We start from the raw sequence: 26,538 nt of genomic DNA on the forward strand, positions 1-26,538 counted from the left end.
AATGCACTAAATGCAAGGTTTTTTAGGGAAAAAAAATCAAGAAGTTTCTGCTTCATTGATAATCTGACAGTAACTATTTATTGAAGGTAAAATACTTGTTGTCTGCTGTCACTATTTGTTTTAATACATAATCTTGCTAACTAAATGAGCTTAAAGCAATGCAGATAAGCAATGGCATGTACAGGGTCACTTAAATGCCAATTTGACTCTTTCATAAACTTTGGCATTCTTTTCCCATGAGTCTACTCTCAGCTACTAAATTGTGAGTCATATCCATTTACAAAGTTTAGGCTGGCCATAAAAAGGTTGCCTTCCATGTCCTGCACACTTTTCAGTGCCCTAAGCAACAACAAAAGCTAATAATTAAAGCTTCTTTAAGCCCCCATAAAGAGTTAAATGAAGAAGAATCTAGAATAAACCAACCCATAAAAACCTAGTGGAAAAATAAGGAGAAAATAAGTTTCAACAAGATGACTGGCAAAAGATAGACCATAAACCTAAACTGCATTTACACAGTATTATTCAAAATTATGTTTGCACCCCTGTGTAAAAAGAAACCCTACTGAAAATATGTGGGGGGATGGGAATGAAACATGAAATGATAGTAGAGAAAAATAAGGCCGTCTAAATTTCCAAATCGACTGGCCTATGGACATTTTGTGCTGGGTTGTCTTTTATTTTATCATAACAAAATTAACGAATATAATGAGCAGTTAATCCAAATCAGGCACTTCAGTGACCAAAAATATCAAATCTAACATGTTAATATTTTTATTCTAGCTATTGCTACGTCATTAAACTAAGTATATTGGTCAAAAAAAAAAAAAGAAAAGAGTAGAAAGAAGTGTGGAGGACTTCCCTGGGGGTCCAGTGGTTAAGACTCCACACTTCCAATGCAGGGGGCGCGGGATCCATCCCCAGTCAGGAAACTAAGATCCCACGTGCCACGTGGCGTGGCCAGAAAAATAAAAAAGTGTGGAGTACAACATACATATCCCTAACTGTACTATCTGCCACCAACTCTTCCTGTGAGAAGGTTTAAGTTGGATCTCAGACACGAATTCCTGAAACATTTAGTTTTCCTTTAAAAACACTCTTTCAGGTACCAATGCTACTACTGAATAACTTCTCTTCAGACACTTAAATTTGTAAAGTTAAGGAAGTTACTTTTTTTTAGGTAGGTTTTGATCACACAGGGGCTTGGAAACCTTTCTTTGTCTCTGTTGTGTAATTCCTAATTTACTTTTCCGCCTTCGCTTAACTTCTTTTCCTTTGATTTGCAACAATTCTGATGATTTCACCTTGGAAAAAACATAAAATGCGCCATTAAGGAAAGCTGTAGCCAAGCGTTAGATCTTTCTCTCTATTTAATGGTGCACGGTATTTTTAAACTCCTAATTTCTATGTGTATTTTATAACAGAATATAAATCCTAAAGGTGGAGTTGATATGTTCTTCTAAATTTTTTCCTAAATTCTACCATATACACCTTCATAGCAATAAAAATATTAGTACCATATTTATTCATAATATTCTATTTACTGCCTTAAAACTATTAAAGAAAAATATAAGATTTTTTTCCCTCCATAAATCTACTATTCTTGATTGGTATTTCTAATAGAACTTACCTTTAGCTACTTAAAGTCTGGCATGACTGCTGGTTGCAAGCGCAAGCCAAAATGAACTTTAATGCTTTATAGAACTATTTTGAACAATGTTTACCAATTTATGCCTCTTACAGTTTTACTGTTTTCTATTTCCACTGCTTGGGAAAAACCAAATGCATTTTTGTCTCTTAAATAATTGCCTTTTAATCATTATAGGTATTAGGAGTATTGTTTTCCTAGATTCCTTAGGAAATTTGCAGAATTCATGGCAATAGTTCATCCAAAGATATTTTTCTCTGTGGGTTGCTCTGTCCTTTTTTGAGACTAGATTTAAGGAAGAAAGCAGGGAGGTGTTCCTTGGGGAAAGCAGAGAATGACTGAGTAAACAGAAGGAGGCCAGATAAAGGGAGGTTCTTCTAAATTAGGTAGAGGGTTTGGGCTCAATGCAGCTGTAAGCAGAGAGCTATTGCAATGTCTTCGGTAAGGAAGTGATGATGAATAAGGAAAGCTCAGAGTATGAGTATTCCGTCTCACCATCCAGTTCATGTCTGAATTTCCTCTATATTATCTCCACCAAAGGCCATCCATCCCGACTTGAACATGATCAGAAACAGAGGACCTGGATAAATCCAAAGGTAGCCACTTTCTCTTTGAAATCTTTCCAGTTGTTAGAATTTTTGTTTGTTTATTACTGAGCCTAACAACTTTCATCCACCAGTCTCAATTCAAACATCAGGATCATACAGGAATGATCTGGTTCTCTTCCATTTGACAGACAAATATTCGAATACAGTTGACTCCCCTGGGCGTTCTTTTCCCCCACATAAGCATCCCCAGTCCTTTCAACTCTACCTTACATGACATGGTTTTGAAATACTCTTGTCATCCTGAGCACTCTCTTCCAGTCTCCAATTTGTCAGTGTCTCTCCTGGGGTTGGACACCCAGATCTGAACACAATATTTGAGGTGTGATGTGATCAGATCCACCAGGAGAAAGATGATCCTCTTTTATGGTAATCATCAATCAATGCAAATTATGATTGCACATATCTTCCTATCACAAACCTAAATTATAACTTAAAACCGTGAAGTCTTGTCCACATTTGCTCTAAGTCATGCCATCCCATATCTGTGCACTTAGTTTGTGGAACCAAAGAAAGAACCATACATACATATATCCCAATTAAATTTCATCTGAGGTCTGACCAAGCAAATCTTACCAGTCACATTTTGGACATTACCTGCAAATCCAATCAGTACATCTTCCATATTCTCAACCAAATTATCAGAAAATAAGCTGAATTGGACACAGCCCTATAACAGTCCACTAGGGACTTTCATGACTAATTGTCCTTTGCATAACTAGTTATAAATCCACCTGGCAGTTCACCCGATTGTAGTCTTGTCTACAAAACTGTCATCAGGAGGCTTTCATAAATGGATTGCTGAAATCCAAAAGATAATAACAATAACTAATATTTATTAAGTTTTCTGGTATGCCAGGTTCTTCCCCATGATACTCATGTGTTGACCCCCAGGTCTGACACTCTTCTTATGTTCGTTCTAGTAATTCTCAAAAATGTAAATAAATAATAAGGTTGGTCTTCCATGGCTTGCCCTTAGGGAACCCATGCTGGCTCCAGGTGATTACTCCTTCCTTTTATAAGGGTTCAAACACAATTACTTTAATGATTCATTTAATCATTCCAGAGTTTTGTCCAAGGTCAGTGCACACATTACAGAAACCATAATTCTTACTCTTAAAAGAAAAAATAAAACTCAGATTTGCAGGGCTTCCCTGGTGGCGCAGTGGTTGAGAGTCCGCCTGCCGATGCAGGGGACATGGGTTCGTGCCCCGGTCCGGGAAGATCCCACATGCCGCGGAGTGGCTGGGCCCGTGAGCCATGGCCGCTGGGCCTGCGCGTCCGGAGCCTGTGCTCCGCAACAGGAGGGGCCACAATGGTGAGAGGCCTGCGTACCGCAAAAAAAAAAAAAAAAAAAAAAAAACCAACTCAGATTTGCAGTTGCCAGTCTCCAGGCTCCTAGCACCTCTCCCATGGCAGCAGCTCCTCAAAGCCGCTGCTGACAGGGGCACAGCAGGCTTAAACCTATCTATCTGAGCCAACAGGATCAGATATCTAAGTTAACTCTTAAAATCTTTTACCAATCTCGGGCTTCAAGTTTCTTTTTTCACTTCTTTTCTCTTCTTTCTAAACTAAGGATCATCCTCCTTGTCAGATTTAAGAGAAGCAAAGTACCATTTTATCAGCTTCCCTTTCTCTTTGTCATAGTTCTGTTTATTTAAAACCTCAACCTTTCTCCAAAAATAAATTAAGACCATTCTGTCATCCGTTGTCATCACACTATTCATCCATAATGACAGGGTTATCCTTCCTTTTTTCTCTCTTTGCTCCAAAACTAACACCAAAAAATACTTTCTTATTCTGAGCATTATTCACAGGCCTCAACCCATTTTGGATCTTAGCTCTCCTGATATAATTGTTATAGCCACATGCCACTTTTATGTTTATCTATGGATATGTGTTTCTTCTTTCATCTTCTGTATACTTTTAAAACTCTGAATGCAATAGATCACTCAAAATTGTTTTATGAAAATTTGCGGGGTTGGGGGGGTTTGGGGTATCCCACATCTCTGAAACTTCCTTCTACTTAGAATCTCAGAACATGTGCTAGCTATATATATTTTTTTACAGACTTTTTCCCTCCTAAAATGCTCAACAATCCTCTCATCAGTTCTTCTGTCAGTCATTTCTTCACAGAGTCGCTATTATCTAATTTCTCCTTTTGTTGGTCATGACTTAGACCAGAGACCTAATAACCTTTATCATACTAATGAGCTTCTAAGGATAGAAATGGTCAATAAAGTAACAACTGATTAAATTCTCTACTCTTTTTGCTGAATGAGACTGTCTGGCATGTATCTGAGCAGTGAAAGTCCTGCATTTCTCCTTTATCACACCTCTGTGACACTTCTCTGAGTAATGTCAGAAGAAGTTTTCTTGTCCCCCCAGTCTGGCCTGGCTTGCTGGAGTATACTGTTCCTCATTCCTGTGCCAGAGATGCTAGAGACTAACGTTATGGCCTCAAATGTCCAAACAGGGTAAAACTCACAGATAATGACTGATTTTGAGATGTTACCACAAATAAAAGAAATCCAAGGTGAAGATTTGGTGGGATGAGTCAGAAAACTTCCAGCACTATTTTCTCTGGCATTTCTGATGTGTCCCACAATATCCCACAACTATAAACCATAAAGTCTTATCAGACATTCTCTTCTCCTCCTTTTGAAACGCTTCTGGTTTCAGTTTAGAATCCTCTTAATCTGTTCTCTAAGTCTCTCTCATCAAACCATTCCCCCTAGTTAAGTGAGGAACACTCCATCCATAGTCATTTTTGCCACTGTGAGTCTTGTACTTAACCAGATACCTGTTCATTGTTGTTATAAAAGGGCAGTGCTGCAAAGCGGCAAAGAGTGAAGGATCCAGAATTAGACCACCTCAGTTCAAGTCCTGACTCTACAACTTAGCCATACGGTTGTACCTGTGCAAATTAGTTATCTTCTTCATGACTCATATTTTTTAACTATAAAATGAAAGTAATAATAGGGCTGTTATCAGGGGGAAAAAAAAGATAACATATGTGAAATACTTAGCAAAGTGGCTGAAACGTGGTAAGCACTCAATAAATTCTAGTTGCCTTAGGAAATGACTGTTTTTAGCAAATATAAATAATTTTGCATATTTCTTAATAATATTTAATATCAGCCACAGCAAGCCAAAAGAATGAACACTATGGGACTTTTTCAATGAGGGATTCAAATTCCTGACAGGCCATTGTGGTTAAATCACTGTCCAGAAAATCCATTTTCTTCTTTGACACATTTAGCAGCTAACCATTTGCCCCTCATTTTATTTCCAAAGTCCCAATGCTCAGGTAGGAGAACAGATAAAAAAACTACCTGTACCCACAAACCTAACACTCTTTCAAGATGCCATTGCTTTAAAAGATGCCTTCTAAGTTCTCCACACCTAGAAGGTATCAGCCTAACACACAGGCTGCACCTGCAGTAGTTAGCAATGAGTGGGGTTACTCAGCCTTGGCAAGCTTCACTTCATACCCCAAATGTGAGCTTTAGGAAGACAGCATGACTTCTGATGAAGTCATTCACCAATCACAGCATAAGTCCCTTCCCCCGAAAGCAGTGGTGTCACCTGTTACTTGTGGATCTTCCTTATGATCTATTATTGCAGGAAGATCCGTATGCTAGTGTCATGCAGGATGAACCTAAGAAAGTAGGACTTGAGAAATGAATAAAAACCAGGAGGCAACTGTACTAATCCAGACATAAGGTCAACTGTAAAATGAAGAAAAAAATTATAAGCAATAATATTTAGGAGGAATCTAGGCCTTGGAGGCTGATTATTTTGTGAGAGGCAAGAAAACAATAAGGTCAGGGATAAATCTAAGGTTTCAGAGTTGGGATTTTGGGGCAAAAGTTGAAGAACTGTTAATGGCTAGTTCACTTGGGCGAAGCACAGTAGTAGGATCATGGTCGTTGGTGGGGAGAGGGAAACCCAGAAGGAGAGGGACTGACTAGAAAAGTTGTTTATGCAAGAAGGGGTATCCATCTAAATCTGTCAGAATAGGCTGCTGGAGATAATACCAAGATAGTAAGCTGTGGTTCAGGAAAAAGTGGCTTTTTAAAAAATCCTAATAATAATGTATCTATTTTTAAATAAACTCATTTATTCAAGTCAAAAAGTGACTCAAATTAAAGAAATGTACTAAGTAAATAATAGTAAGGCAATATACAAATATGGTAAAATTATGAAAATTATGCATAAATAAAGTGGAATAAAATTATAAATAAAATAAAATTCTCACAGTAGGAAAAAACTCAGGGAGTAGGATAAACCTAAATGGGGCAAAGGCTACAAAGTTCACCCAGTCCAGGTCCCTGCACTACAGGTTCCTGACTCTCTCAAGATGGTAACAGGAAGAGTCTTGGTCAATTTCTGAAAGCCCTGAGGTTCCCTCACTCCTTAAAAATCTTTATTCTCTCCCCGGAGTTGCAATTAGGTTTGAGACTAAAAGCTCTGAGAAAACAGAAGTCCCCTTTTCCCAAATGAGCAGCTTTCACATATAAGGCCCTTTTTTCAGGGTGAACCCTCCCACAGGCCTTGGCCCTTTCTGGACCATATCTTCACACCTACACATCCTCATCTCTCATAACTCTATTTCCAACATAAGTAGTGTTTTACCTTTAAAGACAGCCGCTTGGTTGTCTTTGAATCACCAGTGGGCTGTTCACCTTCCAAAGGTGTACTTGATTCATCTGCTGACTGAACTTCCAAAGTTTCCTGAGGCTTAAATAATATGCTTTCTGCATCTGAGACTCCCCGTTCCGATACGTCCTCTTGTTCAATCTGGAAAGTACTTGATACAGCTTCAGGAAGCTTCTCAAGCACATTCTGTTGGGAAATGTAAATGTACAAATACGCTCTTTTTATTGGTCCTTCCAAAGTTTTAAGTTATGCAATGTTTTCTCTCTGACAACAAATGACTATGAAAATGCGTGACTGGGGCTTCCCTGGTGGCGCAGTGGTTGAGAATCTGCCTGCTAATGCAGGGGACGCAGGTTCGAGCCCTGGTCTGGGAGGATCCCACATGCCGCGGAGCTGCTAAGCCCGTGAGCCACAACTACTGAGCCTGCGCGTCTGGAGCCTGTGCTCTGCAACAGAAGAGGCTGCGATAGTGAGAGGCCCACGCACCGCAATGACGAGTGGCCCCTGCTCGCCACAACTAGAGAAAGCCCTCACACAGAAATGAAGACCCAACACAGCAAAAATAAATTAATTAATTAATAAACTCCTACCCCCAACATCTTAAAAAAAAACAATAAAAAAAAATTTAAAAAAAATGCGTGACTGAAATTAAGCAGAGGTAGTAAGTGAAGATTTAGAAAAAGAAACTCAAATTGACTTAAGAAAAATATGAAGCATGGCAAATTATTTTCCTTGGCCCTTGTCTCAGAAAATACTGCTACCCCCCTGTATTATGCAACAACTCTAAGGAAATAACAAGACTCCAATCTTACCCTGATTCTCACCCACACTCACACAGAATCAAGGCCCACTGAAATATATGACCTCTGCCCAACCTGAGGTTCTTTGGTCCTAAGCAATGAGATGCCTGCTAGCCAAATGCTCTTCCAGAAGCATGACTTCAGTCCCTCAGAGAAGAGCTGACACAGAGGCCCCAAGAAGACCACCCAGACACCCCAGCTCTGTGCCAAGCCCTAATGAAAAATTCTCACAAAATATCACTCCTACACCTGTTTTGTGTTTCTTAAAAAGGTCTCACTGACGGGCTTCCCTGGTGGCACAGTGGTTGACAGTCCGCCTGCCGATGCAGGGGACACGGGTTCGTGCCCCGGTCCGGGAAGATCCCACATGCCGCGGAGCGGCTGGGCCCGTGAGCCATGGCCGCTGAGCCTGCGCATCCGGAGCCTGTGCTCAGCAATGGGAGAGGAGCATCTCACAAGAGTGAGAGGCCCGCATACCGCAAAAAAAAAAAAAAAAGGCCTCACTGACTTAATGTGCATCTCACCAAGCCTTTAAGAAAGTATCTTTATAGACATATTTTGGGTAGTACCCAATTTTAAACCAAGATTATTTGGGATTATGAGCACTGCCTCAAATTAAGAGATGAGAAAACCAGTCTGATTTACATAGAATCTGAATTTTATAGAATGACTTGAAAATGCAATTGTATCACTTTGCTCTCTGGCACACTCATTTGCTAATAAGTAAAATAAAGGGTAAAGATGGCATATAGTAGTTCCAAATACTATTTAAGTTTCTTTCTTATGTAGGAAAGCATGGCTAAACCAAGAAATATACTTTTGTAAAACATAACTTTAATCTAGAGCTCGTGTTTTTATAAAGCTACTCAATGGTGCTGGGGAAAGAGTAAGAGCTTTGTAACTAGACAGGACTTAATACAAATCCTGGATGTGTCTTATCAATAGATGTGTAATCTTGGTCAAGTTACTTTAAACCCTTTTTAGTCTCATTTTCCTCATTGGTAAAAAGGGGGTTAAAAAAAGTCCTTCCATAAAATGGCAGAATAGCTACACAAGGGTAACATGTGTTATGAGCCTATATTGTCTACCTATGACAAACTCATTCATTTTATGTTCCATAGCTTTTGGAACTGTTCATCACTCCCTTTCTTTTGACCCCGTCTGCTCCTGGCTTCCTCAACACACTCTACCAGGGTCTAGCCGGGGAGACTGAATAGATGAAGGTTCCACCCTTCAAAAAATTGAGAGGGAAAGGGTAATCCTCCAGCTTCAACTGACCCTCTCAGAACTCTGCCAGCCTTGCCTACCCAGAAAGCCATTAGTGATCTTATCACTACCCTGTGGCCTGCTCTATTTTAGCATATATCACACTATATTACATTCGTCTAAGTAATCATCACTGTAATTGTCAACATATATGAGCATTATCTCATTTAATTTTAATCTTCACCACTACTCCATGAAGTAGAGGAACTCTTTGTAATCCCATTTTATGGATGAAGAAACTGAGGCTTAGTTAAGTAACCTGCCCAAGGTCATACTGAGACTAAGTAGCAGGACAGTGTTTGAACCTAAACAACCTGAATCCAAATTGTACTCTCTTACCCTTTTTTTAGCCCACACAGTAGACTACTGGTTCTCAAAATGTGCTCCACAGACTCCTGACAGTTTAGGCCCTTTCAGGGAATCTACAATGTCAGAACTATTTTCATAACAATATTAATTCCTTTTTCACTGTGTTGACATTTACATTGATGATGAAAAAGTACTGAGGAGTAAAACAGTGAGTCAATACTTTTCAAGTAATTAACACATGAGGTACAAAATCACGCAGGGAGTTAAAGGTCTGTTCAAGGAGCAAGGTAGATCAATTAATTTTAAAGTAATGATACACAATAAGTTCATTTATCTGGTTTCAGATTCTCCACTGCAACTAATCTTTAAGAAACTATCACTTGTGGAGTTTTGGTGTATTAACAAAGACGACCATCCATAACTATGTAAGAAAAAGGTTATTAAAATGAGTCCCTTCTAATCTGTATCAGACTAGACTTACTTAATATACTTCAACCAAAAGAACACATACAACAGATTGAATGCAAAAGCAGATATGAGAATCTAGCTCTCTATTAAACCAGATATTAAAGACATTTGCAAAAAGTGTGAGACAATCCTACTCTTCTCACTGAATTGTTTTGTTTTGCACATTATCTTTTCCTAAAAATATGTTTTATGTTAATGCGTAACAGGCTGGTTATTATTTTAAATGAATGAATAAATAATTTCTGTTTTTCTCAGTTTCAGTTTCTAGTATGGTAAATATTGGTTGATTGAATCCACACAAACAAAAACTCCTTTGGGTCCTTAAAATATTTTTTAAGGGTTTAAAGCCATCCTGAGACCAAAAATTTTGAGTACTTCAAAACCTTCAAGTTTGAGAATTTCTTAAGAAAGAAATTGTGTCTCACCTGTCTTTTATACCTCAAGCACTTAGAACATTGTAGAACTTGTGCAATTATTTGTGAATGAATGAAAGGAAATTATATACATTTTTTCTCTACTATGTAATTAGTCTCTATTTAGAATATTTATTAAACAGTATTGTACTTTGTTTCTTTATATACTGGTCTACTCTATACAATGAGTTCCTCAAGTGCAAGAGCTGTATTTTCTATCTTTGTATCAACCATGTCTAAAACAATGCTCACCACATCACAGGAAAAGGAATGAATGAATTCCTTGATTTTTTTGGTAAGTGTGAGAGGAAATCATTCTCCATGGTGATTCAAAAACAATTAGATTTAAAATGGTGGGTACTTGGAAAGATATTGCATTAAGAATGTTCTTTTTTAAAAGAAAATAAATGACATCAAAGAACTAAGAGCACTCTGGCCTGTGGCACTGAGATGCTCACAGCTGAGGCTGCCATGCTGTAACGGTAGGGTGCCTGGTACCACTTAGAAAGAGCAGGCCCTCTCCAGATGGGTGCTTGCTGGCCAGTGCTGCACAGACAAATCTCAGTCCAGGAAGCATCTAAGGGATAGGTACGATGAACAGGTAGAGTTCTGTTCTCTGGCACAGAGCAGGTACCCAAAAAATGTGTTTGGAATTAAAGATACCACAGAGGAGCTTTTTTACCATGGCCAGGTATCAGCTTAAAAAGTATTATACATGTACAGAAGTGGGAAGCTTCCTCTTAAAAAGCCAGTGACCAGAAGAGGTCCAGTAATTGCTTGTAAATGTCAAAGCTGAGGGTATGGTTCCTACAGAATTACAAAGCAATTAATATTTTGGCTTAAATGTTTATTCTAAATAATCAAGATGATGTATAAGCTAGGTACCTGATAATTGGCCTTTTCATAGTTTCCTTCAAAATGGAATAATCTTTTCTTAATACTTCATATGAATATTCAGTGAATGGTATTAAGTCAAGTTTATCCTAGTAATGAAGATTTCTATTTTTCTGAACCTAACTGATCTTGTATTATCAGTTTACTATACCTATTAGAAACTTACAGTTCAGAGGCTTTGATATCTACCTGTAAATGGTGTCACCTAGAGGCAGCTACCCTAGATATCAGTTTTAAACCCATAGCATATGTGGTAAGGCTTCAAAATTGATTTATCCACATGTTGTACCATATATCCTGGGTCTTGAGACAGATGATGAGAATACAGAGGAGAAAAATACATGATCTCAACCCAGAAGCATCTCAAACTCTAGTAGTCAACCATTTGTAGCAACTCTAACATTACAGGATCCATGATTTTTGTGAAAAGAAAAGATTCAATACATTTTCTAAACATGATATATTATCCTAAAACTGAATTGTGATCTGAATTTTTATGTGTGTGGAATCATATTTTCAGGAAATAAAGGAGCTTGTTATTTAATGATACCATTTTACAAATCCTTTGTAAAAGACGGATCATCGTGCCATCATTTGTTTTATGTAAATGTGGATTTCTACGCACAGGGAGGCACTTCCCATTCACAAGGAATGTGTTCCAGATTGCTTTGAATCCCATAAGTATTTTGCCAATGATGGATGAAAAGGAAGTTCTATTTCTGAAACAAACTTCTGTCACCAAGTGTCCATATCTCTCTACAAAATATGCCCCTTGTCAATGCTTTTCACAATTCTTCTAGGTAAATAAAGAATAAGGTGATGCTTTCTTAGAAGCTAATAATTTTTAATTAATTCTCCAGCTACCTTCTAGATCTAAATGTCTTTAGACGAGAAGAATTGTTAAAATCTTTTCCTTCTGAAATGAGTTTGGGGCCCTAGCTCCGAAGGTCTATGATAGGCAGCACTGGTGAGCCATAATAGCCAAGACTCTCAATGTGGTATTAGGTTAGATGTGCTTACAGTTAAACACGCCTCTAAAATAAGTCAGAGGAGAATCTTTTTAACTCTCTAGATAAACATTCAAGCAACAGAAGCAGACTATTACTTCAATATAGGCAAGGAGGATTTTTTATTAAAGACTTTACCATTTGAGGTTCCTTAATACTTACCTGCAGTCCTTGCTCTGCTTGCACTTGCGGTGTTTTTGGCCAGCACACTTTTCCCATTAAAGAAATATCCTTGAAGGAGAAAAAGAAAACAATTAAAATAATGTCAATTTTAAAAATCACTGAGACATATTCTTCAATGCAGTAAAATGCTAGTCAATATGATGCAGTAAATGAGAAATATAGAACAAAAGATACAATAAAAATATTGTGCCTATTGTTCCAATTTTAAGGCTTTTTAAATTACTGGGCTCTATAGATATATCATCAGATTTAATAAGACAATTAGGTAATATTAAATCAGATACCATAAAATACTGCTTTTAAATGGCTGCGCAAGAAAGATAAAATCTAAAGTAAAATTTAATCTAACCAAGAGCGAGAAGGAATATAAATATACTTTAAATGTTAATGGAGGGGACTTCCCTGGTGGTCCAGTGGTTAAGACTCCATGCTCCCAGTGCAGGGGGCCTGGGTTCGATCCCTGGTCAGGGAACTAGATCGCACATGCCACAACTAACAGCCTGCATGCCACAACTAAAGGAGCCCACGTGCCACAACTAAAGCTGCCACACGCCAAAAGGAAGATCCCGCACGCGGCAAGAAACTGCATGCCACAACTAGACCCGGCGCACCCAAATAAATAAATATTTTTTAAAAATGTTAATGGGTAGAACTGTTAGTGTCATTTTTATCATTACTAATGCTAATTGCTATGATATATCCTCAACTCAGTTGCAGTGGTAAAAAGATAGTGCACTACAGTGTCCAACAATGAATAGGAATAGAGAGACCCAGCTCCTGCCCAAATTGTAATGTCACAGACCAGACAGCAACAGGCAAGTTATCTTGCTTCCCTTTACCTCGGTTTTATCATCCTTAAAATGGATGCTCATGACTTTTCAAGGTCCCTTTCTCCTCTAGCCTTTTAGTAATGTCAGTAGCAAAATACAAGCATTCCTTGTACTTTAAAATACTGCTTTTCTAACTTTGCTTAATAAAAAGGTTCAACTGAGGTTACTAGCTTCTACTTCTGCTCACTTGTCAAAAATAACTATAAAACTAGACAAAATATAAGGAAAACTCTTTTAGGGTTGGACAACAGGCAGTGCAAGACTATAATGACTAAGAGAATGGAAACAAAAAAGGCTAAGAGCTAAATCACCCCAGATTTCTGCCTTACACAGTTTCCAGACCACAGCACAAGGAGAGAGAAATCACACAGAGCACAGGTATCTCACTGAGTTAAAGAGACAGAAATTAGAGTAAGGAAAAGACAAAGAGGGTAGAATTTGTAGGGCACATTATGGGGAGGAGGGAGCTGCATAGAGAAAGAGCTCCAGAAATCTGCATAGAATCCTTGAGTCTTTGGCTGAACACCAATCTGCTTGTACAATGGTGAAACCCATGAGGTCAGACAAAGAAAAACTGCCGGGGGAAAAGAAGCAATTACCAAAGAGCTGAAGCCACGATTCCCAGAGCTCACACAGTGCTAGGAGTCATTAGATCTCCCACCAGACATTCTTAATACATGGTATTGGGTTGGCCAAAAAGTTTGTTTGAGTTTTTCCATAAGATCTTATGGAAAAAACCGAATGAACTTTTTGGCCAACCCAATACATTCATTACAAACCTCAGATGGATCATACATTAGTCCTAGAGTAATAGCTTCTCTGGACATTGACAATACTTTAAAATAATACTTAAAAAGATCAAGCTGATCTTCAAGTAGCTTAACTGCCTAACAGAACAAACTGACCCTTTGTAAAGGAAGACAACAAAATCCAGTACTCTACAATGTAAAATTCACAATGTTCAGCACCTAATCAAAGTTACCAGTCATATGAAGAGGCATGAGTATGTAACACATAACCAGAAGAAAAAAACAGAAAAGGACCCAGAAATAGCAGAGACATTGGAATTAAGAAATAAGGATCTTGAAACTTCTAACATAAATATTATAAATTTCAAAGATGTAAACATAATGAGGAGCAAATGTAAGATAAAAAACAGAATCAAATGGAATGTCCAGATAAAATGTCCACTATCTGAAATAAAAATTTCACTGAGTGGCATAAATATCAGAGAAAACACTGCAGAAGAAAAGATCATTTAAAGACATAGCAATAGAAACCATACAAAATAAATCACCTAGAGAAATAAAAATTGAAACAAAATTAACAGTCAAACTGACATATATTGAATTAGAGTCACAGAAAGGAGGGTGTGAAGAGAGCAGAAAATATTTGTACAAAAAATAGCCAACATTTTTCTAAATTTGATAACAACTATAAACCCCTGGTGCAAAAAGCTCCATGAACCACAAGCAAAAACACACAAAGAACACTGCACCAAGCACATTATAATCAAAATGAAAAGAAAAAACAACAGTAATACAGGAAAAAGTCTTAGTAGCATCCAGAGAAACAATAAGTACAAAGACATAAAGAATTACTGGCAACTAATTACCACAAATTAATACTGCAGGTTTCGTGTCAGAACAGTGCAAGACAGAAGACAATAAAGCAACATATTTAGAGTACCTGTACTGAAAGAAAACAACTGTCCACATAGAATACCATATCCAGAAAAAATATCTTTTAAAACTGAAGGTGAAATACTTTTGTAGCAAACACGAGGTGAAAAATTTATTGCCATCAAACTTGGCCTACAAAAAATGTTAAAGGAAATTCTTCAAGCAGAAGGAGTAAAACTTGAATGCACACAATGAAAATAAATGATAAAATGATTTTAAAAGTGGGTAAATAAAAAAGACTTTTTCCCTTTTTGAAGTTTTTGAAAATATAACAGACTGTTTAAATTAAAAATGATGTATTTTGAGATTTATAACTTGTATAGATATGAAGTATACACAAATGAGATCACAATAACAGAAGAAGGGAAAAAGAAGTATACGGCTATAAGTTTCTTATACTATATATGATTTACTGGGATAAGTTAAAATATGCATATTGTAAACCCCATAGCACTCACTAAAACAATAAAACAAAAAGGTAAATAAGCTAACAGTATGAAATAGTATGAAATGCTAAAAATTAATCAAAAGAAGGCAGGTAGAGAGGAAAAAGGGGGCAAAGAACAAATGTGACAAATAGAAAGCAAATAGCAAGATATAAATACAAACCCAACCATATCAATACTTGCATGTAAATGGTGCTAACCACTCCAATTAAAAGACAAAGATTGCCACACTGCAGAAAAAAACAAGATCCTACTATACGATTGCTATGGGAAACCTACTTTAAGTATAAAGACACAAATAGGTTAAAAGTAAAAGGATGAAGGAAAATATAACATGCAAACACTAGCATAAGAAAACTGGCATGGCTATATTAACATCAGACAAGGCAGACTCCAAAACATGAAGTATTAGAAGGAAAAATCGGCTCACTGCATAATAAAAAAAAAGAGTCAAGTGCCTCAGAAGACATATAGTATGCACTGATGACAAAGCTACAAAGGGCATAAAACAAAAACTAAAAGAACTGAAAACAGAAGCAGAAAAATTCACTAGTATAGTTAGATATTTCAAACAAAGACTATCTGGCTCCAGAGACTACACTTTTTACAAATATAAAAACTAAACAGCTAATTTTAAATGTGAAATCCTACAAAAAATTCTTCACCACCTTTTAGCTTTATAAATACATCATTAAAGTATAAAAACATGACAACAATGAACACCAAATTCAGGCTATTGTTCACATCTGAGGTGGAAGAGAATTACTGGAAAGAGGTACAAAGGAAGGGGGCCTCTACTTTACTTGTAATTTTCTATTTATTTAAACAATCTGAAGTGAATATGGTAAAAAAAAGAAATTTTGAAAAATCTGAGTGAAGAGTATGTGTTCTACAATTGAAATATATCATGATTAAAAAAAGATATTTCTCGAGACTTCTGGGAAGATGGCAGAAGAGTAAGACGCGGAGATCACCTTCCTCTCCACAGATACACCAGAAATACATCTACGCGTGGAACAACAACTACAGAACACCTACTGAACGCTGGCAGAAGACCTCAGACCTCCCAAAAGGCAAGGAACCCCCCACGTACCTGGTTAGGGCAAAAGAAAAAACTAAACAGAGACAAAAGGATAGGGACGGGTCCTGCACCAGCGGGAGAGAGCTGTGAAGGAGGAAAAGTGTCCACACACTAGGAAGCCCCTTCGCGGGTGGAGACTTCGGGAGGCGGAGTGGGGGAGCTTGGGAGCCGCGGAGGAGAGCACAGCAACAGGGGTGCGGAGGGCAAAGCGGACAGATTCCAGCGCAGAGGATCGGGCCGACCGGCACTCACCAGCCGAGAGGCTTGTCTGCTCGCCCGCCGGGGCGGGCGGGACTGGGAGCTGAGGCTCCGGCTTTTGTCGGAGCGCCGGGAGAGGACTGAGGTTGGCTGCGTGAACACAGCCTGCAGGGCGTTGGTGCGCCGCGGCTGGCTGGGAGAGAGTCCGGGGAGGGGTCTGGACCTGCCGAAGAGGCAAGAGACTTTTACGTCCCTCTTTGTTTCCTGGTGCACGAGGAGAGGGGATTAAGAACGCTGCTTGAGAGAGCTCCAGGGACGGGCGCGAGCCGCGGCTAAGAGTCCGGAGCCCAGAGACGGACATGGGACGCTAAGGTCGCTGCTGCCGCCGCCAGGAGGCCTGTGTGCGAACACAGGTCACTAGCCACACGCCCTTCCAGGGAGCCTGTGCAGCCCGCCACCACCAGGGTCCCGGGATCCAGGGACGGCTCCCCGGGAGAGCGCACGGCGCGCCTCAGGCTGCAGCGTCACGCCGGCCTCTGCCGCTGCAGGCCCGCCCCGCACTCCGTGACCCTCCCTACCCCCCGGCCTGGGTGAGCCAGAGCCTCCGAATCAGCGGCTCCTTTAACCCCGTCCTGTCTGAGCAAAGAACAGACGCCCTCCGGCGACCTACACGCACAGGCGGGGCCAAATCCAAAGCTGAGCCCCTGGGAACTGTCAGAACAAAGAAGAGAAAGGGAAATCTCTCCCAGCAGCCTCAGAAGCAGCGGATTAAAGCTCCACAATCAACTTGATATACCCTGCATCTGTGGAATACCTGAATAGACAACGAATCATCCCAAATTAAGGAGCCCTGTGGATGAAAGGCTCTTGGTGCTGCAGCCAGGAGTCAGTGCTGTGCCTCTGAGGTGGGAGAGCCAACTTCAGGACACTGGTCCACAAGAGGCCTCCCAGCTGCACATAATATCAAACAGCAAAAATCTCCGAGAGATCTCCATCTCAACGCCAGCACCCAGCTTCACTCAACGACCAGCAAGCTACAGTGCTGGACATCCTATGCCAAACAACTAGCAAGACAGGAACACAACCCCACCCATTAGCAGAGAGACTGCCCAACATCATAGTAAGTCTACAGACACCCCAAAACACACCACCAGACGTGGACCTGCCCACCAGAAAGACAAGATCCAGCCTCATACACCAGAACACAGGCACTAGTACCCTCCACCAGGAAGCCTACACAACCCACTGAACCAACCTTAGCCACTGGGGACAGACACAAAAAACAACAGGAACTACGAACCTTCAGCCTGCAAAAAAGGAGACCCCAAACACAGTAAGATAAGCAAAATGAAAAGACAGAAAAACACACAGCAGATGAAGGAGCAAGATAAAAACCCACCAGACCTAACAAATGAAGAGGAAATAGGCAGTCTACCTGAAAAAGAATTCAGAATAATGATAGTAAGGTTGATCCGAAATCTTGTAGATAGAATGGACAATAGAATGGACAAATTGCAAGAATCAGTTAACAAGGACCTAGAAGAACTAAAGATGAAGCAAGCAACGATGAACAACACAATAAATGAAATTAAAAGTACTCTAGATGGGATCAATAGCAGAATAACTGAGGCAGAAGAACGGATAAGTGACCTGGAAGATAAAATAGTGGAAATAACTACTGCAGAGCAGAATAAAGAAAAAAGAATGAAAAGAACTGAGGACAGTCTCAGAGACCTCTGGGACAACATTAAACGCACCAACATTCGAATTATAGGGGTTCCAGAAGAAGAAGAGGAAAAGAAAGGGACTGAGAAAATATTTGAAGAGATTATAGTTGAAAACTTCCCTAATATGGGAAAGGAAATCGTTAATCAAGTCCAGGAAGCACAGAGAGTCCCATACAGGATAAATCCAAGGAGAAATACGCCAAGACACATATTAATCAAACTGTCAAAAATTAAATGCAAAGAAAAAATATTAAAAGCAGCAAGGGAAAAACAACAAATAACACACAAGGGAATCCCCATAAGGTTAACAGCTGATCTTTCAGCAGAAACTCTGCAAGCCAGAAGGGAGTGGCACACATATAGAAAGTGTTGAAGGAGAAAAACCTGCAACCAAGATTACTCTACCCAGCAAGGATCTCATTCAGATTTGATGGAGAAATTAAAACCTTTACAGACAAGCAAAAGCTGAGAGAGTTCAGCACCACCAAACCAGCTCTACAACAACTGCTAAAGGAACTTCTCTAGGCAAGAAACACAAAAGAAGGAAAGGACCTACAATAACGAACCCAAAACAATTAAGAAAATGGGAATAGGAACACACATATCGATAATTACCTTAAATGTAAATGGACTAAATGCTCCCACCAAAAGACACAGATTGGCTGAATGGATACAAAAACAAGACCCATATATTTGCTGTCTACAAGAGACCCACTTCAGACCTAGAGACACATACAGACTGAAAGTAAGGGGATGGAAAAAGGTATTTCATGCAAATGGAAACCAAAAGAAAGCTGGAGTAGCAATTCTCATATCAGACAAAATAGACTTTAAACCAAAGGCTATTAGAAGAGACAAAGAAGGACACTACATAATGATCAAGGGATCGATCCAAGAGGAAGATATAACAATTGTAAATATTTATGCACCCAACATAGGTGCACCTCAATACATAAGGCAAATACTGACAACCATAAAAGGGGAAATAGACAGTAACACATTCATAGTAGGGGACTTTAACACCCCACTTTCACCAATGGACAGATCATCCAAAATGAAAATAAATAAGGAAACACAAGCTTTAAATGATACATTAAACGAGATGGAGTTAATTGATATTTATAGGACATTCCATCCAAAAACAACAGAATACACATTTTTCACAAGTGCTCATGGAACATTCTCCAGGATAGATCATATCTTGGGTCACAAATCAAGCCTTGGTAAATTTAAGAAAATTGAAATTGTATCAAGTATCTTTTCTGACCACAACGCCATGAGACTAGATATCAATTACAGGAAAAGATCTGTAAAACATACAAACACATGGAGGCTAAACAATACACCACTTAATAATGAAGTGATCACTGAAGAAATCAAAGAGGAAATCAAAAAATACCTAGAAACAAATGACAATGGAGACACAACGACCCAAAACCTGTGGGATGCAGCAAAAGCAGTTCTAAGGGGGAAGTTTATAGCAATACAAGCCCACCTTAAGAAGCAGGAAACATCTCGAATAAACAACCTAACCTTGCACCTCAAGCAATTAGAGAAAGAAGAACAAAAAAACCCCAAAGCTAGCAGAAGGAAAGAAATCATAAAAATCAGATCAGAAATAAATGAAAAAGAAATGAAGGAAACAATAGCAAAGATCAATAAAACTAAAAGCTGGTTCTTTGAGAAGATAAACAAAATAGATAAACCACTAGCCAGACTCATCCAGAAAAAAAGGGAGAAGACTCAAATCAATAGAATTAGAAATGAAAAAGGAGAGGTAACAACTGACACTGCAGAAATAAAAGAGATCATGAGAGATTACTACAAGCAACTCTATGCCAATAAAATGGACAATCTGGAAGAAATGGACAAATTCTTAGAAATGCACAACCTGCCAAGACTGAATCAGGAAGAAACAGAAAATATGAACAGACCAATCACAAGCACTGAAATTGAAACTGTGATTAAAAATCTTCCAACAAAGAAAAGCCCAGGACCAGATGGCTTCACAGGCGAATTCTATCAAACATTTAGAGAAGAGCTAACACCTATCCTTCTCAAACTCTTCCAAAATATAGCAGAGGGAGGAACACTCCCAAACTCCTTCTACGAGGCCACCATCACCTTGATACCAAAAGCAGACAAGGATGTCACAAGGAAAGAAAACTACAGGCCAATATCACTGATGAACATAGATGAAAAAATCCTCAACAAAATACTAGCAAACAGAATCCAACAGCACATTAAAAGGATCATACACCATGATCAAGTGGGGTTTCTTCCAGGAATGCAAGGATTCTTCAATATACGCAAATCTATCAATGTGATAAACCATATTAACAAACTGAAGGAGAAAAACCATATGATCATCTCAATAGATGCAGAGAAAGCTTTTGACAAAATTCAACACCCATTTATGATAAAAACCCTGCAGAAAGTAGGCATAGAGGGAACTTTCCTCAACATAATAAAGGCCATATATGACAAGCCCACAGCAAACATCATCCTCAATGGTGAAAAACTGAAAGCATTTCCACTAAGATCAGGAACAAGACAAGGTTGCCCACTCTCACCACTCTTATTCAACATAGTTTTGGAAGTTTTAGCCACAGCAATCAGAGAAGAAAAGGAAATAAAAGGAATCCAAATCGGAAAAGAAGAAGTAAAGCTGTCACTGTTTGCAGATGACATGATCCTATACATAGAGAACCCTAAAGATGCTACCAGAAAACTACTAGAGCTAATCAATGAATTTGGTAAAGTGGCAGGATACAAAATTAATGCACAGAAATCTCAGGCATTCCTATATACTAATGATGAAAAATCTGAAAGTGAAATCAAGAAAACACTCCCATTTACCATTGCAACAAAAAGAATAAAATATCTAGGAATAAACCTACCTAAGGAGACAAAAGATCTGTATGCAGAAAATTATAAGACACTGATGAAAGAAATTAAAGATGATACAAATAGATGGAGAGATATACCATGTTCTTGGATTGGAAGAATCAACATTGTGAAAATGACTCTACTACCCAAAGCAATCTATAGATTCAATGCAATCCCTATCAAACTACCACTGGCATTTTTCACAGAACTAGAACAAAAAATTTTGCAATTTGTATGGAAACACAAAAGACCCCGAATAGCCAAAGCAATCTTGAGAACGAAAGAAGGAACTGGAGGAATCAGGCTCCCAGACTTCAGACTATACTACAAAGCTACAGTTATCAAAACGGTATGGTACTGGCACAAAAACAGAAAGATAGATCAATGGAACAGGATAGAAAGCCCAGAGATAAACCCACGCACATATGGTCACCTTATCTTTGACAAAGGAGGCAGAAATGTACCGTGGAGAAAGGACAGCCTATTCAATAAGTGGTGCTGGGAAAACTGGACAGCTACATGTAAAAGTATGAAGTTAGATCACTCCCTAACACCATACACAAAAATAAGCTCAAAATGGATTAAAGACCTAAATGTAAGGCCAGAAACTATCAAACTCTTAGAGGAAAACATAGGCAGAACACTCTATGACATAAATCACAGCAAGATTCTTTCTGACCCACCTCCTAGAGTAATGGAAATAAAAACAAGAGTAAACAAATGGGACCTAATGAAACTTAAAAGCTTTTGCGCAGCAAAGGAAACCATAAAGAAGACCAAAAGACAACCCTCAGAATGGGAGAAAATATTTGCAAATGAAGCAACTGACAAAGGATTGATCTCCAAAATTTATAAGCAGCTCATGCAGCTTAATAACAAAAAAACAAACAACCCAATCCAAAAATGGGCAGAAGACCTAAATAGACATTTCTCCAAAGAAGATATACAGAGTGCCAACAAACACATGAAAGAATGCTCAACATCACTAATCATGAGAGAAATGCAAATCAAAACTACAATGAGATATCATCTCACACCAGTCAGAATGGCTATCATCAAAAAATCTAGAAACAATAAATGCTGGAGAGGGTGTGGAGAAAAGGGAACCCTCTTACACTGTTGGTGGGAATGTAAATTGATACAGCCACTGTGGAGAACAGTATGGAGGTTCCTTAAAAAGCTACAAATAGAACTACCATATGACCCAGCAATCCCACTACTGGGCATATACCCTGAGAAAACCATAATTCAAAAAGAGTCATGTACCAAAATGTTCATTGCAGCTCTATTTACAATAGCCCAGAGATGGAAACAACCTAAGTGTCCATCATCGGATGAATGGATAAAGAAAATGTGGCACATATATACAATGGAATATTACTCAGCCATAAAAAGAGACGAAATTGAGCTATTTGTAATGAGGTGGATAGACCTAGAGTCTGTCACACAGAGTGAAGTAAGTCAGAAAGAGAGAGACAAATACCGTATGCTAACACATATATATGGAATTTAAAAAAAAAATGTCATGAAAAACCTAGGGGTGAAACAGGAATAAAGACACAGACTTACTAGAGAATGGACTTGAGGCTATAGGGAGGGGGAAGTGTAAACGGTGACAAAGCGATAAAGAGGCATGGACATATATACACTACCAAACGTAAGGTAGATAGCTAGTGGGAAGCAGCCGCATAGCACAGGGAGATCAGCTTGGTGCTTTGTGACCGCCTGGAGGGGTGGGATAGGGAGGGTGGGAGGGAGGGAGACGCAAGCGGGAAGAGATATAGGAATATATGTATATATATAACTGATTCATTTTGTTGTGAAGCTGAAACTAACATACCATTGTAAAGCAATTATACTCCAATAAAGATGTTAAAAAAAAAAAAAAGATATTTCTCCACATATTAATGTAGGTAACATAAAAATGTCAAAAATGGATAAAAACATCTTAATACAGAAACCTACAGCTTACATCACTTGTAAACATAAATGCAAAAATCCCCAATTAAAATATTTGCAAATCTAACTAATCAGCATATTTAGAAACAATGCATCTTGACAAAGGAAATTTTTCCCCAGAATGGATGGATAACTCATTGCCAATTTATGAGATGAACAGATTAACATGGAAATTCATATGATCCTTTCAATAATTGCTTACAAAAATCATCAATAAAATTCAACCTATTTCTGAGTTAAAAGTAACTAGAAATATATTAATTAGACCATATATTTGGTGGAAAAAAGAAAATCAATTGAAAAACTATCAGACCAGAGTAGAGGTAAAAGGCACATCTAACAAATTCAACAAATGAAATTTCATACCAGCAATAACCAGTTAAGATCCCTTTCTCAAAATAAAAGTTAGCCATTAATATAAGCAATGAAATGAATGAATCTCAAAATCATTGTGTTGAGCACAAAAGGCCAGGTTAAATGGGCATCAAAATGGCCAAAAATAGCCTCTCCAAACTACCCAATAAAATAAGTATGAAGACAAAAATATATGAAAATTTAAAGTATTTGTCTAATAAGTCCAATGTCCTTCTTCAACGACAGTTTCTATTAATTTTTTTCTGTGTCTGGGCCATATTTTCTTGTTTATCTCTGTGCCTCATAATTTATTGTTGAAAGACTTATAGTAACCTAAGGAGCACTTGTTCATCAAAGACTAATGAATCTCAGTAAGAACAATTAGTTTTTTACTGTTGTAACTTTCTATTCCCATACTCTTCTGTCCAGCTCAGCTGTAGCCTTGAAAAAGAAAGATAACAATAAAATAAATATTTGAGTGACTAGGCCATATAAATGTGTAGTTTGATTGTTCTGAGTCAGTCTCAGCCTATCAGTAGTGATGCTATCACCTAGAAATGCTTGTGAGCACTCAACTGGGCTCATACTATTTGTGTCAAGGCCCCACAGACATTCCTCTGACTGGAGGCACCATTATGATTGCAAGGTATACCTCAGCAAAACCATCTGGGAACTTTGAAAAGTCAGGCTTATTATTTATGAGTCCTGAAAGATACACAGCATACCTGGGGCCACACAGTGAGATCACAGGCAGATAGAGAGAAGGGGGTGGAGGGAGAATGGACCTGGGGTTCTGACTTTATTAGTATAAAGGGTGGGGTGCCCAGGGTTTTACAGGTTCACTCGCTATTGATGAATTTAAAACATAAGGGTGGGAATCGAAGTGTTCAGTCAAGCAGTCAGTTATCTAGATCAACCAGAGATTTCCAAAAGGGGGAACTTCATGGGTGAGGTGGTCTGGCTCTTAATCTAGTTGTGTAGCTGGCAATGTGTTTATTCAAGATGGATGTCTTTGAATTGGATGCCTCAGAAATCAAAAGTTTAATGTTAGACAATTACATTAAAACCAAAAAAGCTAATTGTCAGGCGCTTACACTGCACTGAAGTACATACCAAGGGCTGTGCACATCCTCAGAAAAGACCTAGAAGCCCTAAGTTTTCACATCTGACTGACCTTGAGGCTCTAGCTAAGCTGGAAGTGAGGGCTAGTGCAGAGTTCTAAACTGCCTACCTGGGCACTGAAGGTGTGTCCCAACACACAAAAGAGCCCCTTAGCAAAAACTGAAAGACATTGGTTCCAGGCATTCAAGGAAATCTATATTCAGTCATCACCTGATCACTAAGCTTAGCAAGCAGAGACTTCAGTGGCCATACATGACTAAAAATACAGACTTTACAAAATTAGTTCAAGAAAGCCACTAAAATTTTTTAAATGATAACAATAAGAACTACAACAGCAAAACAACAACAAACCCTGGTGGGGGAGAAGGAGGACCTTATTTCCACAATTATCACATTATATTATTTTAAATGACCGATTTATAACAAAAAATATGAGATATGCAAAGAACAAAGAAAGTATGGCTCAACACAGGAAACAAGACAATCAAAAGAACCATCCTTGGGGAAGCACAGATGTTGGACAAAGACTTTAAATCACCATGTCTAAACAACTGAAGGCAAGTATGACAATAATGTCTCATCAAACAGACAATATCAATAAAGAAATAGAAGTTATAAAAATGAACCAAATAGAAATTCTGAAAAGTTCACTAACTGAAATGAAAAATTCAATAGAGGTGCTCAGTAGAAATTTGAGCAGACTGAGAAGAAAAATTGGTGAACATGAAAATAGGTCAGTTGAGGTTATTCAGTCTGAGGAAAAAAAAGAAAAAGAAAAAGTAATGAAGAAAACTGAACAGAGCCCTAGAGACCTGTGGGTCACCATCAAGCAAAATGGGAGTTCCAAAAGAAGAGGGGAAGGCAGAAAGGATATTGGAAGAAATAATGGCAGAAAATTTCCCTTGTGAAATCATCTACATATCAAAGAAGCTAAACACACCATAACCAAACTGTCAAACTATTCAAAAACAAAGAGAAAATCTTGAAAGCAGCAAGAGAAAAGCAACTCAACACCTATAAGGAATCCTCAGTAAGATCAACAACTGATTTCTCATCAGAAACCATGGTGGTTAAAAGGCAGTGGGATGACATATTCAGAGTGCTAAAAGAAAAAAAAAGTCAACCAAGAATTCTAAATCCAACAAAACTATCCTTCAAAAATGAAGGAGGAATGAAGATATTCCCAAATAAACAAAACTAAGAGAGTTTGTCAATAATATAATCGCCCTACAAGAAACACTAAAGTGAGTCTTCAGGCTGAAATGAAAAGACACTAGACAATAACTCAAATACACATGAAAAATAAAGAGCACTGGTAAAAGTAAATAGGTAAATATATAAGACAACACAAATAAAATTTTTGTTTGTAACTTTTCTCTCCTCCTGATTTAAAAGAAAAATGAATAAAACAATAATTATAAATATGTGTTGATGGACACATATTGCATTAAAAATATAATTTACATGACAACAGCATCACAAAGAGTGGGGAACAGAGCTATACAGGAGCAAATTTTTTATATTATTGAAATTAAGTTGTATAAACCTGAATCAGATTATTATGTTGGGATGTTAATTATAATTTCAAAGGTAACCATTAAGAAAATAAGTTAAAAATATAAAGTAGGGGCTTCCCTGGTGGCACAGTGGTTGAGAGTCCGCCTGCCAATGCAGGGGACACGGGTTTGTGCCCCGGTCCGGGAAGATCCCACATGCCGCAGAGCGGCTAGGCCCGTGAGCCATGGTTGCTGAGCCTGCATGTCCGGAGCCTGTGCTCTGCAATGGGAGAGGCCACAACAGTGAGAGGCCCGCGTACCACAAAAAAAAATAAATATATATATATATATATATATATATATATATATATATATATATATATATATAAAGTAAAATAAATAGGGGATAAAAACAGTACAAAAAGAAACCTACAGCTTTTCACACTTTTCATTAGTTCAACATTTTAGAAAACCATACCATGGGTACTGAAGAAGATTACAC

At 38.3% G+C, this 26,538-nt stretch overlaps 1 protein-coding gene across 1 annotated transcript in view; it reads right to left on the reverse strand.

Annotated features, from left to right (window-relative positions):
- TTC6 (tetratricopeptide repeat domain 6) overlaps nucleotides 1-26,538 on the reverse strand; it is a 210,017-nt gene that overhangs the window by 129,529 nt on the left and 53,950 nt on the right. Inside the window, exons 2-4 of the mRNA XM_060004656.1 lie at nucleotides 12,232-12,300; nucleotides 6,889-7,098; nucleotides 1,168-1,301 (exon numbers count right to left, since the gene is read on the reverse strand). Of these exons, the coding sequence (XP_059860639.1) occupies nucleotides 1,168-1,301; nucleotides 6,889-7,098; nucleotides 12,232-12,300 (413 nt within the window). The remainder of the gene's footprint in view (nucleotides 1-1,167; nucleotides 1,302-6,888; nucleotides 7,099-12,231; nucleotides 12,301-26,538) is intronic.

This window comes from Delphinus delphis, chromosome 2 (assembly GCF_949987515.2).
Source record: "Delphinus delphis chromosome 2, mDelDel1.2, whole genome shotgun sequence".
NCBI lineage: Eukaryota > Metazoa > Chordata > Mammalia > Artiodactyla > Delphinidae > Delphinus > Delphinus delphis.